We start from the raw sequence: 13040 nt of genomic DNA, 5'->3' as shown, positions 1-13040 counted from the left end.
AATTTAGGAAGTGAATAAAGTGGGAGATTGAAAGTTAGGGACAGCGATCTTTATATTATTTCCATAACTCAAGATTTGGACTCATTGCGGTTTATTTATTTTTAGATTGTTTTGTTTGTTTTTCAATATCTAGCAACGCCGGCATTTAAACTGACAGTAATCAAAAACGACCAGGTTAAAAACAGCGAGGGCAGGTTATTCCTGACAGGATGCAATTTGGTAACACAAATGTAATGATCATCATGATATATTATTATCTGTAAGAATAAGACAATGGGCACAAAGAGGAGAGAATAGTCACGCAAACAGAGAGAATACTGTACCAGACAGCATAGGCACGGGAAGTGTGTGTGCTGGGTGCTGCAGCAGCACCCCCTGTTTTTTTCTGTGGGCAACTTTAACTGTTGGGAATAAATATTAAAAAAAAATGTATAAAAAAATCGGAGTGTCTATTTACACCAAGTGCAAATAGCCCACCTTGTTGGTAGAAGCTTACACTAATTCCACCCATCAACGTGTGATTGGGCTAGTCATCATCACAAAAGACGATTAGCAATAGTCAAATTCAGTGGCGCAGATGGTAAAGTTTGTGTCACTCCTTTTGACGTGATCGACCCAGGTTCGAATCTGCCTTTTGGCGAACTTTTTTTTTTTTCGCCCTTTTCAAATAACATCAGAAAAGCATTTATTTTTAATAAAAATGTAATAATAAAAAGGAAATAATCAAAAAGTTGAAAATAAAGTATCGGGTAGGGTTAGGGTAGGTGTAGGGAGGGCTTTTGTCCCAATAGTGGCATCCATTTAATAATTTGAATTAATTTAAATTTACACAAATTATTGCATGTTTTATAATGTATTACAATGCTGAGGTGCAGATAATTGCCACTATTTGCAGTAAGTAATTAGCAGAATACCCTGCTATATTAACATAGTAGGCTATAGGCTAAATATAATCTATAGCTATTTGCACTTAGTGTAAAGAGCATATGATATCACTAAAAAAAATACTGCTATTTTCACTAAGTGTAAATAGCCTCGATCACCTGGTTTCAGAGATTGAATCTGCATTTTCATCAGAATCAGAAAGAGCTTTATTGCCAAGTGTTTACACACACGGAATTCATCTTGGTGTCAGGAGCTTCCAGTACAGCTTACAGTCATAGTGCAGACATAGGCTACATATAATTAAGGTAATAAAACACTAATAATAATAATAATAATAATAATAATAATAATAAAAATAAACGGAGCAAAATAAACATTTAATAAATGTAAAACTAAATAAATTGCCAACTAGTATGGGAATCGGCTCATTTGAATTTCCTTAGCGTTGAGACCCGTCAATACGATCAAAATCAGTATCATAACACTTGTACACAGATCTGTAGAACACACAGGTTACGTAATGATATTTTAAAATTAAAAACTTACAATTTCACAAGGATGCTATTCAAAGTCATCCTGTTTTCTTTTCAAGTACATATTTTGAGGAAGAGCTGAGCACGTCTTGCACATGTATATTCTGGTCTGAGTGTGACTTCCTGCTTAAACAGGAAGTAATGGATACCAAAAAAGGTAGAAATGTATGCATGTAAAAGGAGAATGTAGGTGTGTGAAAGCAGAAATGTATGTATGTGTAAGGAGAACGTATGCATGTGAGTAGAAATGTATGTGAATGGAGAATGTAAGTGTGTGACAGTAGAAATGCATGTGTGAGAGAGTACAAATGCATGTATGTGAAGGGAGAATGTAAGTGTGTGAGAGTGCCAGAATGAATTATGGCTTGTAAGGCCCCTCATACATACACGTGTGTGTGACATATACATACATTAGTATTATTATTATATAATTACAATAAAGTAAATATTTTCTAAATGTGTTAAGAATTTCAAGAGATTGCATTAAACATCTACAATACAAAATCAAATTCATAAGATTCAAAATTATTAATTTAATAAATTAAAAATTTATAAATACACACATCTAAAATATTTAAATGTGTATTGTTTATTTCTGTAAAGCCAAATTAAATTCTAAAGAAAAAAAAAATTTCAAAATTAAAATTCAAGATCAACCCAAATGAAAAAAAAAAAAAAAAGAATACTTAAACCTTGGGCTTTACCCACAATCCCTTACGCAAAGCAATAGAACTGACGTGAAAGGGCTTTCTTTCAACATTTGTTGAAATGTAGTTAGCGACTCATTTAGAATTATGAATGCTACAAATTCACAACCACAGAATGTGCTTCCTGTACAAACAAACGGAAGTAAGGATCAACAAGCTCTGGCGACATCACACTGGACAGAAAAAGCAGAGAGACAGTGATTGAGTGAAGGAAGAGAGGGCACACACCGGTTGATCCCTCACCTGGGCGTGCAGGGCTGCGGCGGCGGCAGCAGCAGCGGGGTAGGTGAAGGCGGCGTGAGGCAGGCCTGGGGTCAGTTCAGTGGTGTAGAGAGGATACGGAGCCCACGCCTCAGGAGACGCAGGGATCAGTGCTGCGCCCGTCAGGTCATCTACAGTAATCACACACACATATGAGCATCACACACGGAACCAAACGCTAGGAAGATGAATCACCACTTACAGCAAGTCAACTTTATTTTTATAGCGCTTTATACAACAGACATTGTTTCAAAGCAGCTTCACAGTTATAAACAGGAAAGTAACAATCAATGATGCAAACATTCAAATATGAGACAAACCCAAAATCTGCAGCTCTAAAAATACAAGTGTCATTATTCAGCTCAAGTCAGTTCAGATTAAGAACTGTAGTTTATCAATTATGAAATGAGTTTAATTTAGCTATAAGCAGCTATACAGATGGAAATACGGTCATTATTCAGTTAAGTTCAATGTTGATTCAATTCTGTTGAACTGAGATGAGTTCAATTCATCAAATGTGAACAAATTTGATTCAGCTATAAAGCAGCTACAAAATAAACTGAAGTGAGCTGAATAATGACACTAGTGTATGCTTTGTTCTCACCTGAGGGTCAATGTCTTCAAATTGATAATATTCCTGAATATATTGTGTATTTTAACCCCAAACTAAGAAAGCCAAAAGGAAACAGCATCTAAAAACTGTATACACTACAGCTCAAAAGTTGTGTGTCATTAGGTTAAGATTTTGTTTTCAAGATTTAAAAACAAAAAATCAGTAAGGATGCATTCATCCTTACTGGACGGCATCATGTTCTGCGGTGTGGGCGAGGCTTAAGCCCACCATTTTACTCACATGGGTCTCTAGCGATGAAGTGCGCACCTAGAGCTGGGTGCAGGTTGGAAGGGTTTGGCGTGGCCATCAGTTTACTCTTCGCCATCTTTGTGTTGGCTTTAGCAAACTCCAGACGCAGCGTTTGAGGGCTCTCTGGGTCAAAGCGGATACCCTGAGAACAGAGGTAGGGTTGACTTTTTCAACTGAATAGAGTCCAATTATTCTTCATACAATGCACAAATCAGTCAACACGTCCATAAACAGAACAGCAGCACAAGTGCACTGATTCCCAAAGTATGTGCATGAAACGCATGACGTCATGGAACTTTTCTTAGGAACCAACTCCCCCCCCCTGTAGAGAGGAGAGCAGCATCTGAGTCAGACTTTTAAGAGCAAAGTTGAGGACATAAAGCACAGGCAGTTTTATGAATAATTAAAAGTTGCCATCACTTCAGCTTACTGACGGACCACATTACTTACGTTCAAAGCATTCTTGGCCGCTTCAGCCCCAGACCGGCTATCAAACGTGACAAACCCCACAGGCTAGAGAATGGAAAGAAACACATCACATGGACAAACACAGACAGAAAAGCAACTAAAAAGCAGAAAAATCTCTTAAAATAAAAACGGTTAAGAATGTACTATTTCACCCCAAAATCAAAACAATTAACTTTTATTATAATGTTGCTGAGCTTTAATATTAAATATGAATTAAAATGAAAGTACAAGTTACAGTACAAGTACATATTATATACATGTGCTAAAAAAATATATGTAATACCCGTCAAAGAACCCCCGAACCTATAAGAAATTAGTAACAAAATTAAATTTCTGTCACGTTACATGTAATAAAAATAGCTTTTAATGGTCTCATTTTATTTCTTCATATGAAAGTTAGATTCTTTTTCACATGCATATTACATGTGATAAAACGGTTTTTAACAGTCTCCTATTACATACATTTTTGCAAAAATGTGTATGCATGTATATATAGATACAGATATACACCTGATACAGAGAGAGAGAAATAAAATAATTATACTCCATTACTATTATTTTATTATTATAGAGTATAATAAAATAATTTGGTCAAAAAAAGTCAATTTTTGGGGAGGTTAAATATGAACTGGACATTTGTTAAATTAATCCATCTGTGTGGTCTTTAAATTGGGAGTAACCATCATCATCATCATCATCACTCTAAAAGGAAATTCAACTTTACCTGTTTTGAGGTCAGTTTTATGAGAGATCCTTCATATCCCTGTTTAATAAAAAGGACAAATTAAATTAAAGAAATTGAACTCCGATCAATTTTCTTAAAATCAAATCACCACATCCAGAAAAATGTGGACTAACAAAACTCATAGCTTTTTTTATTTTGGCCAATGTCTCTTACCTTAAAGGGTCTGAACAGCAGGTAAAGCTCACGTGGTTTGATGTCGACAGGCAGCCCGCTGACAAATAGCGTTCGTACCTAGAACAGGGAAATGCCTAAATGACATCAGCAAACAAATGACACAAAATGCAGTGACCTCTGACCTAATGAGTGCCATGTATGGTCTTATAAATGTGCACCTGAAAAAGGAGAAAAATAGGAACGATTTAGAACTACCTTGGACTGTCTCGGTCCCTTCCTATTGTGTCAGAGTCTCCCCGTTTGTCTGCAGAATTTGCTATCGGAGACTGAATTCGTTCAGATCAAAATCATGAGATCATGTTAGTTTAGTGAGCAGAAGTGTGTGCGCGTGGTGATCAGGTGTGTGTGACCCGAAGCATGGATGCAGAAACTTCTGCAGGGCGCGGACAGCATTTTTGCTCCAATGTGAGTGGAAGGTAGAAAATCTAATTTAACTCGACAAATTAACAGGATGGATCAAATGATATTACAGTGAACAGAGAGAGCAAAGGCCGATCAAATAAAGAAAAAAAAAAAATCATTCAAGAATGAACACAGAAAACCGGCACTCGACCTTGGAAAACTCGACACGTTTTATCCAACAAATTAAGACTAAGTATCACAGCTTCTAGAGTTACTCAAAAAGCAGTGAGCATTTCAAAACAGATGTAGCAACTCTACACAGATCTAGAGGGGAGAAGAGAAAGATTGGAGGAAGGACACAGTGTGCTATGACCTTTTACGGAAAAGGAATAGGGAGAACTTTGGTTCATCCTAACCAATCACATTCTCCAAACGCTTCAGAGGTGAACAACAGTAATCTGAAAGACCCTGGGTTTTGGGTGAACCTCACAAAAAACATGTCCAGCTCACATTTTACCACAGAACTAAAAGAAACAAGATTTTTACAAATAGTTTAGTTTAATCCAAAAAAAACGTTCTTCCTTTTTTTGCATTGTGATATTAACACAATTTTCTCAAACACTGTTTGGACAGTTTTATCCTGCATTCTTTAAGTACGTAATTCATATTATTCTTCATAATTTTAATCCAGATTCTCAAAGTATAGAAGTTTGTCCTGTATTGGAGTTAAAAAATATAAGAAGATCTTAATTTGCTCCCGTTTTGTAATTCCTATTATATCTGTGCAGTTAATGAAACGGTAATTTATCCCATAGAGTAAAAAAAAACAAAAAAAAACAGCATTAACTTCCACTGAGTTCCACAATTCCTATTATCTCAGTAAAGATCGTCAATAAAACAGTCATTGGTCCGGTATAATAATAATAATAATAATAATAATAATAATAATAATAATAAACCACAACAACAATAATAAATCATTATTCTCAGTGCAGATTTTCAGTGAAACAGCACTTTTTTCCTGGCGTTCATAAAGCAGCTATAATAATAATAAATAATAATAATAATAATAATAATAATAATAATAATACGAAACTATGAAAATGTCACAATGCAAAAAAAAAGGCCGTTTTTAATTAAGGATTTTTATAATGTAAAATTTCACCTTTTTTATATGACCCAGACATGCTCGTTAAGTAAGAGTCATCTTTTTAATTCTGTGATAAAAATGTCAAAACAACCATTTTTTTGTGTCATGGTATTCTTTGAAGTATCAAATGCCATGGTGCAAGAATTGAACACCACAGTGCACAAAATACATGGTACCACCACTAAAAGCAATGTGTCAGGTCATTAAAGTGCTAAAACAGCCAATCATCAGTGTATAACTGGACAAACGTCCATCACTTAGATTTCTACACATCACTTCCACCAATACATCAGTATATCAATCCCGTCATTTCCTGAGTGGCTCAGAGGAGCGAGCGGCGGAACGGCTGCAGGGGAAAGCAGTCGCAGAGTTCAGACTCGTGTCAGTTTAAAACCCCTCAGCAGAAACTTTCTGGTTATCCTCAATGTTCCTGAAACACGAGTGCAGTGCTCAAGCGCTGCCAGCAGCTGAGAGGGTAAATAAACAACAGGAATTTAATCAAAAAGGAATAAACACACTCCACAAACACAAATAATGGACAATGTGCCACTTAATAACCTAAATAAACAGTTGATTCTGTCGGCGGTCAGAAAAACGGGATGCAGGTTTAGCAGGACAGAAACAAAGGGCATGTTTGGGGATGTGAGCGATCGGTTCGAGGCACAGGAGGAAACCCCTGTCCTAATTATTGCAGGTTGAACACAATGAACAATCCGAACAGGCCACACCAAACGCTCTGACCCAGTGCAGCCCGGTAACAATGACAGGACACAACTCCCACCCCATACACTCAACTCAAACTGCACCATTTACACAATGATCCTCACTAACTTCTCGCTTTAACGTAAAAAACCTGCACAAGTCTGATGTGTTCTGACAGGAGTGTTTGCAAACTGCCTTGTAAGGTCCTAAGCCAGTAAAATAATACACTGAACTGCAGGAAATGCCTCTACAAGAGGTCAGAGGTGACATCTACACTTAAGAGCAGAGAAACTAGTGTAGAATAAATCGCAAAAAATAAGACTTTAGGCCTATATAGAATAAGGCTTTATATAGATTCACTTGATTCTTTCACTCAATTTACTGCAACTGCTGAAATACTCATTTTAAAATTAAAAGGCTAAATGCCGCACAAGCCGCACAAAAAAAACAAATAAATGCATAAATAATAATAATAATAATAATAATAATAATAATAACTCAATTTAAATATAATTCTATTTACACAATTAAAAAGCTCTTTTTGCGTCTTAAGTTAAAATTAATCAAACTCTAAATTAAAACAATGCCTCCATAAGAAGTCAGAGATGACATCCACACTGTAAACAAACACCGAAAAAGACAGAAATTACGGTTTAGAAAAAAAAAAAAAAAACACAACAAAAACCAACAAAGCAAAACACAACAAAACAAAACACCAAACAAAACTAAACTAAACTAAACACCAAACAAAACAAAAAAAACAACAACAACAACAACACTTATGAGGTCTATGCAAATTAAGGTGTTTAGGAATTTTTTTTTTTTAAATATACGTACATAAAAAAAATAAACCCAAAACCACCGACAATACTTTTGACCCACACTGAAAATTAAAAAAAAAAAAGCACCAAGTTTTTTTTTTTTTTAAATAACTAATTCTTGCAGACCCACGTTCAGTACGTCACGGTTTGCGCGTCTTTAACGCAACCATGAGAATGAGGGGAGAAAAACATTTTTTTTAAAAAACACCCACTGAAATATATGCTTGTTAAATCTGGCTTTAAACTTTATCCACAGAGTCACACGACAATGTGCGTCTCATCAGGTGAGTCTCAGATTTCAATGTCAACTTTAAGATTAATCATCAACAGACTCCACATTCCTCTCAAAGCTTTTCCACAGCAAACGCTTTTCCTCAAACCGCCAAACGCCTCCAAAACGCTTCACACGAGTTTTAATCGTCATGTCAAACGCCAAAACAGTTTTCCACAGTCATCCGCCGGCAGAGACTTGAACTTCACTAAATGAAGTTTATGTTTACCAAAAGAGTTTATTTCTCTTACCTCCTCCTCTAATGAAACACTGGTGTTCGTCTCTGAATCTGACTTCAGACTCATTGTGTAACTTTAACGCTTCTTTGTGCCAGAAAAATAAAAAACAGTTTCCCTGTCGGTGATTTTGTCCCTGGTGTGCGTTAAAGTTGCAGAAGAGAATCTGGTGTCGTTTGTGCCCAGTGAAGCCGTGAGTTAAAGCCACAATCCGAAAGTAAAGGTGAGAGGTGCTCTGTGAGGTTGACAGAAGGGAAAGGAGGTGATTTTTGGAGTTTTTTCCCCCCTGGCTCACATCAAGCTCGTTTGAGTTGAAGTGGAAAGAAAGGAGGAAAGAGGAACCGTGGGTAGATTTAAAGTTGAAGTTGTGCGTCTGCTCTTCTGTCCTATTAGCGGATCAATCATGTTAAATGCGCTCACCCGAGCTTCAGATGGGACTCAGCTGCGCGAGGCCCGGCCCACTTTACCACCATCATCACCATATCTAACCCCTCCTTTACATCCAACCCTGCCTACTTAATGGCTGTGGATAGCAGTGTTGGGCAAGTTACTCTGAAAATGTAATCAAATTACTGAATACTCCTTTTAAAAGTAATCACGTTACTGTTCTGATTACTTTATTTCAAAAGTAATTAGTAATTAGTTACATTACTAGTTACGTTACTTTTTTTCTCCATGAAATCCCAGCATACACTCTCCCGATAAGTATTTGTTATTAAAACATCAACATTCATAGAACACTGTACACGTGTTATAGCCTAAATAGAAACTCTGCATACGCTTGCACCTGTTAATCGTTTATATTTTATATTAGTTCATGTTGCTTTTGTGCAATAGATGAATAACTATTTATTTGTATGAATAACTAGTTATTTTATGTTTAGATATTTCTATATTGCGGGAGTCCCGTGAATCATTTTTTTCTCCCGCATCCCGCACACACACACGAGTGTCTACCCGCCCGCACCAGCACTCGCCCATCATGTCCCGCGCCGCGCTCTGTTGCGTCGGGTCTCGCGGGAGCAGGTCTCTAATCCACTGGCACTTGACTCGACAGTGCCTGTGCTACATCCTTTTTAGATCTCTAGATTATAAAACACTGCATTCTGTCAGCAATGTAACGCGGCAGTAACGTATAGAGACCTCTGCTTGTAACTATACTCTAATTACTATATTGAAAATTATAACGCGTTAAATTACTCCGTTACTAAAATAGTAATCAAATTACAGTAACGCGTTACTAAGTAATGCGTTACTGCCCAACACCGGTGGATTATGTTTTATTTTTTGGAGAGTACCGCAGAACGTAATCAGCGTTGTTTAAATTCAGTAGACAGCGCGCGCATGCTGATCATAAACAAAGCTCATTATGTTGATTACTTTCTGGGTAGCCTACTCTCCAAAATGGCGAAAGACGGTAACTCGGGGAGAAGAATTGTTGAATAAGTTATGTTATTATTGTTTTCTTTGCGCACAAAAAGTATTCTCGTAGCTTCGTAAAATTACGGTTGAACCCCTGATGTCACATGGACTATTTTACCAATGTCCTTGTTACATTTCTGTGTGTTGATCGTGGTAATATTATCACCTAACCCTGGATGAATAATCTAACCTTCCCTAAAAAAAAATACTAAAATGTATTTGAAATACATTTATTTCATGCTACGTATACTACAAATACATTTACATATTTATGTGCTTAATAAAAATACCCTGCAATTGTACTTTTAGTATACTAAACTGGAATAATTAAAGTCTGCCAAATTGCACTAATTTGAATGCACTTTAATTTTGCGGAAGTAGTGCTGAAGTCCAACTAAAGATACACTGAAGTACATTCGAGTGTGCTAAAGTGGAACTATTGCAAGTATACTTCAGGCACACTTTAAATATCTTGCAATTAAAGACCGATATTATTCAAAGATTATACAGTCCTCATCAATATTGACAATAAAACAAAATTTAGCTATAATATTAAGAAATGTACATTGTGCAATAAAGAAATACTACAAATATAATTATAATTTTATATCAGTAAGTCTTAACTGATATGTCTATAAATATGTTAATGGATTTGAAGTATGAAATAAAAGTATTTTAAATAAATTATGGCATAGTTTTTTTTTTTTCCTCTGATCTTATATCTTTACATAAACACAACATATCTAAACCTGCCTACAAATCATTTAACTTTGTCTTTTAATTTAACCAGGGCCATTGCTAAAATCCATAAGGCCCAGGACAGCATTTTATGGGTGGATCCCCTCTCCCTCGGTCCCAATTGGTAAATGATACCACAGAGGCCCTCTCATCACTGGGGCCGAGAAAACATCGACAGCAGCCCTGTACGTACCCCTCCTTTTTCCTTTCTAATTTCTGTACTTGAACATTTTATTTATTTCTATGCCTTTAACTGCAGGGCTCATGGGAGTTTTTGTAGGCTTTATTTTGAATGTTCATAGCTGTGTGTATGTCTATGTGTGGATGAAATGCCACAGTTTCCTTGACTGTAATGTGAGACAGAATCAACTTTACACGCATTTTAACTGGCTGAACAATTGCTCTGGGGTTTTGGCCCCACATTACCAAAATGAACTGAATTTGTTCTGTCCACATGTGACGTAAATACTGGATAGTGGTTACACAAATTTAGTTTCTGATGAAATATTCCACATTGCTTGTTATCTAAATATCCTCTGAGGTCTGTGAGATCTCGCGGCTGTCCCGCGTGACGTGCTCAGCTCGGTCTCGTGACAGACTCTTGATTTCCCTCGCATGTTTTATGGTATATGCGCTTGAGTGCGAAACATTTACAATCCTGTTAAAGCATTTACCAGACAGTTTCTTGACTTGTGTTAAAGCAGACAAACAAAAACAGAGGAACAGTATATATTTAGAAAATATTTACATGTATATACATTTATATTCTTATATTTTATATTATATATAAATATATTTAATATATAAACATAATTTTTTTTTTTTTTTATATATACATGCATGTGTTTGTATTTATATATGGGTCAAAGACAAAAAATGGTTTAAGCATAAAAACAATAAGTGTAATACTGGTTTAAATTGTTGTTGTTTTTCCCCCCAAAAAAATTTTAAAAATTATGTTTAAAAATCGCTTTTGTAAATTTCTTTTGATGCGGACATCTTAACGTCTTTGACCCATATACATAATAAATATACACAGTATACACACATATGTTATGTAAACAAAAACTTTTATTTTGGATGCGATTAATCGCGATTAATCGTTTGAGAGCACTAATAGTAATATTTGTTATAATTGCAATTAAATATATATACATTTTAAATAATGATATTTAAAAATTTATCAAATAAAAAATAAAATATCACATTATTTAAAATATTAAATTATATTATATTATATTATGACTTTTATTTAAATATATTCATGGTTATTTTATCATTTTTGGCCATATTTTAAGGTCAGCTGGTTGTTTTTGAGCATCTTTTTTGTGTGTTTTTATTAATGACAGAGGCATTTTCACATTCTGATCTGTAATATCTGATCAAGTAGATGTATAATTATAGAGATCCAGGGCTCACAGGCCAGTCTGTGTGTTTAAGTGTGTGATTCAGCTGGTCTAATATGTACACAGGCAAGGCTGAAGTCAGTTTCCATCTGAAGTGTGTGTGTGTGTGTGTGTGTAAAGGTGCTTGTGAGTGTGTCGGAGTGTGTGTTAATGCACGCTCAGCCTGTGTGTGCAGGAATGACTGGTTTCCTGACTTTGTACTGGAACACAATTATTCAGAGACCAGAAACCTGCTGCCGGGATTCTGAGGCCTTAACAATCATTTACCTGCTTACTGCTTAACTAACACAATCTCTGACCTTCCTAGTTCATATGTGAAGAGGAAAAGATGCCACAATATCTGCGGTTTGCACCTCCAGTCACTGATATTCTGATATCCCTTTACTGTTCATAGACAATATTGACAATTGTTGTGGTATTACAGCTGTAGTGTGTTTATTTACAGTCCCTCCCTGTATAGAATATTTACATGTACCATTTCAGTAATTATCTGTATTTAAGATATTGCACAGATCAGAATGTTTGAGCTGTAAAAGTATTTATTTATTGCTTATTTTTTCCATTCTTACGTTTTGCAAGTGCTAAATATTCATGAGCATTGCTAAAAGCATTTGAGTCACTTATTAACCTATGACTCACAAATGCACACTCATGTTTTAGGATTTCATTGAGAGTTTATGTAGAAAAGGTCTATTTAAGACCTCATACATCTTAAAGAATGCTATAAAATTAGTAGAACAAATTTTTCATTTCTATATTTTATTAATGCTCCTTCATTTATTGCAATTTCAGTGCTGCTTTGCAAAAATGAAATAGATAAATTAATCGGTCGACAACTTTTCCTAATAATATAGCATTTTGTCTGTAAATATTATAATATTTACTTCTGTAAATATCACGAGAATTAATGTTTTGAATATGTTTCAGCCACAAATTCTTAAAAGTGTGCATTGTAAAACATGATTTTGTGAAGATAAAAATAATACAATATTTACTGGAGCACATTTTACAAGAAAACACTATTTCAATGTTCATACTTCAAAATTTCCACCACAGGATAAAAAAATAAAAAGGTAATTTATACTTTTATCCCACAATTCTGAATTTTTCTCACAATTCAGAGAAAAAAAGCTTGGAACTGCAAGAAAAAAGTCAGAATTGTGACATATAAGCTTGCAATTGTATGAAAAAAAATTCAAAATTGTGAGATAAAAATCGCAATTACCTTTTTTATTTTTATTCTGTGGCGGAAACAAAATCTTATATCTTGCTGATTCTGACTTCTTTCTCAGAAATGCAAGTTTATATATTACAATT

General features: G+C 35.2%; 1 protein-coding gene across 3 annotated transcripts in view; it reads right to left on the bottom strand.

Annotated features, from left to right (window-relative positions):
* Positions 1-8569, bottom strand: part of LOC107727566 (RNA-binding protein with multiple splicing) — a 16526-nt gene extending 7957 nt beyond the window's left edge. Inside the window, exons 1-6 of one of the 3 annotated variants that reach the window (XM_016537467.1) lie at positions 8173-8569; positions 4615-4692; positions 4441-4479; positions 3699-3761; positions 3240-3390; positions 2354-2517 (exon numbers count right to left, since the gene is read on the bottom strand). In XM_016537467.1, the coding sequence (XP_016392953.1) occupies positions 2354-2517; positions 3240-3390; positions 3699-3761; positions 4441-4479; positions 4615-4692; positions 8173-8226 (549 nt within the window). In that variant the 5' untranslated portion in view covers positions 8227-8569. The remainder of the gene's footprint in view (positions 1-2353; positions 2518-3239; positions 3391-3698; positions 3762-4440; positions 4480-4614; positions 4693-8172) is intronic. The other 2 variants (XM_016537481.1, XM_016537474.1) reach the window with 2 other exon arrangements.
* Positions 8570-13040: the final 4471 nt, after the last annotated feature.

Source organism: Sinocyclocheilus rhinocerous, unplaced genomic scaffold (assembly GCF_001515625.1).
Source record: "Sinocyclocheilus rhinocerous isolate Xijiao unplaced genomic scaffold, SAMN03320098_v1.1 scaffold1605, whole genome shotgun sequence".
Taxonomy (NCBI): domain Eukaryota; kingdom Metazoa; phylum Chordata; class Actinopteri; order Cypriniformes; family Cyprinidae; genus Sinocyclocheilus; species Sinocyclocheilus rhinocerous.
Note: the sequence above shows the minus strand (reverse complement) of the source record. Positions and strands in the feature narration are given on the sequence as shown.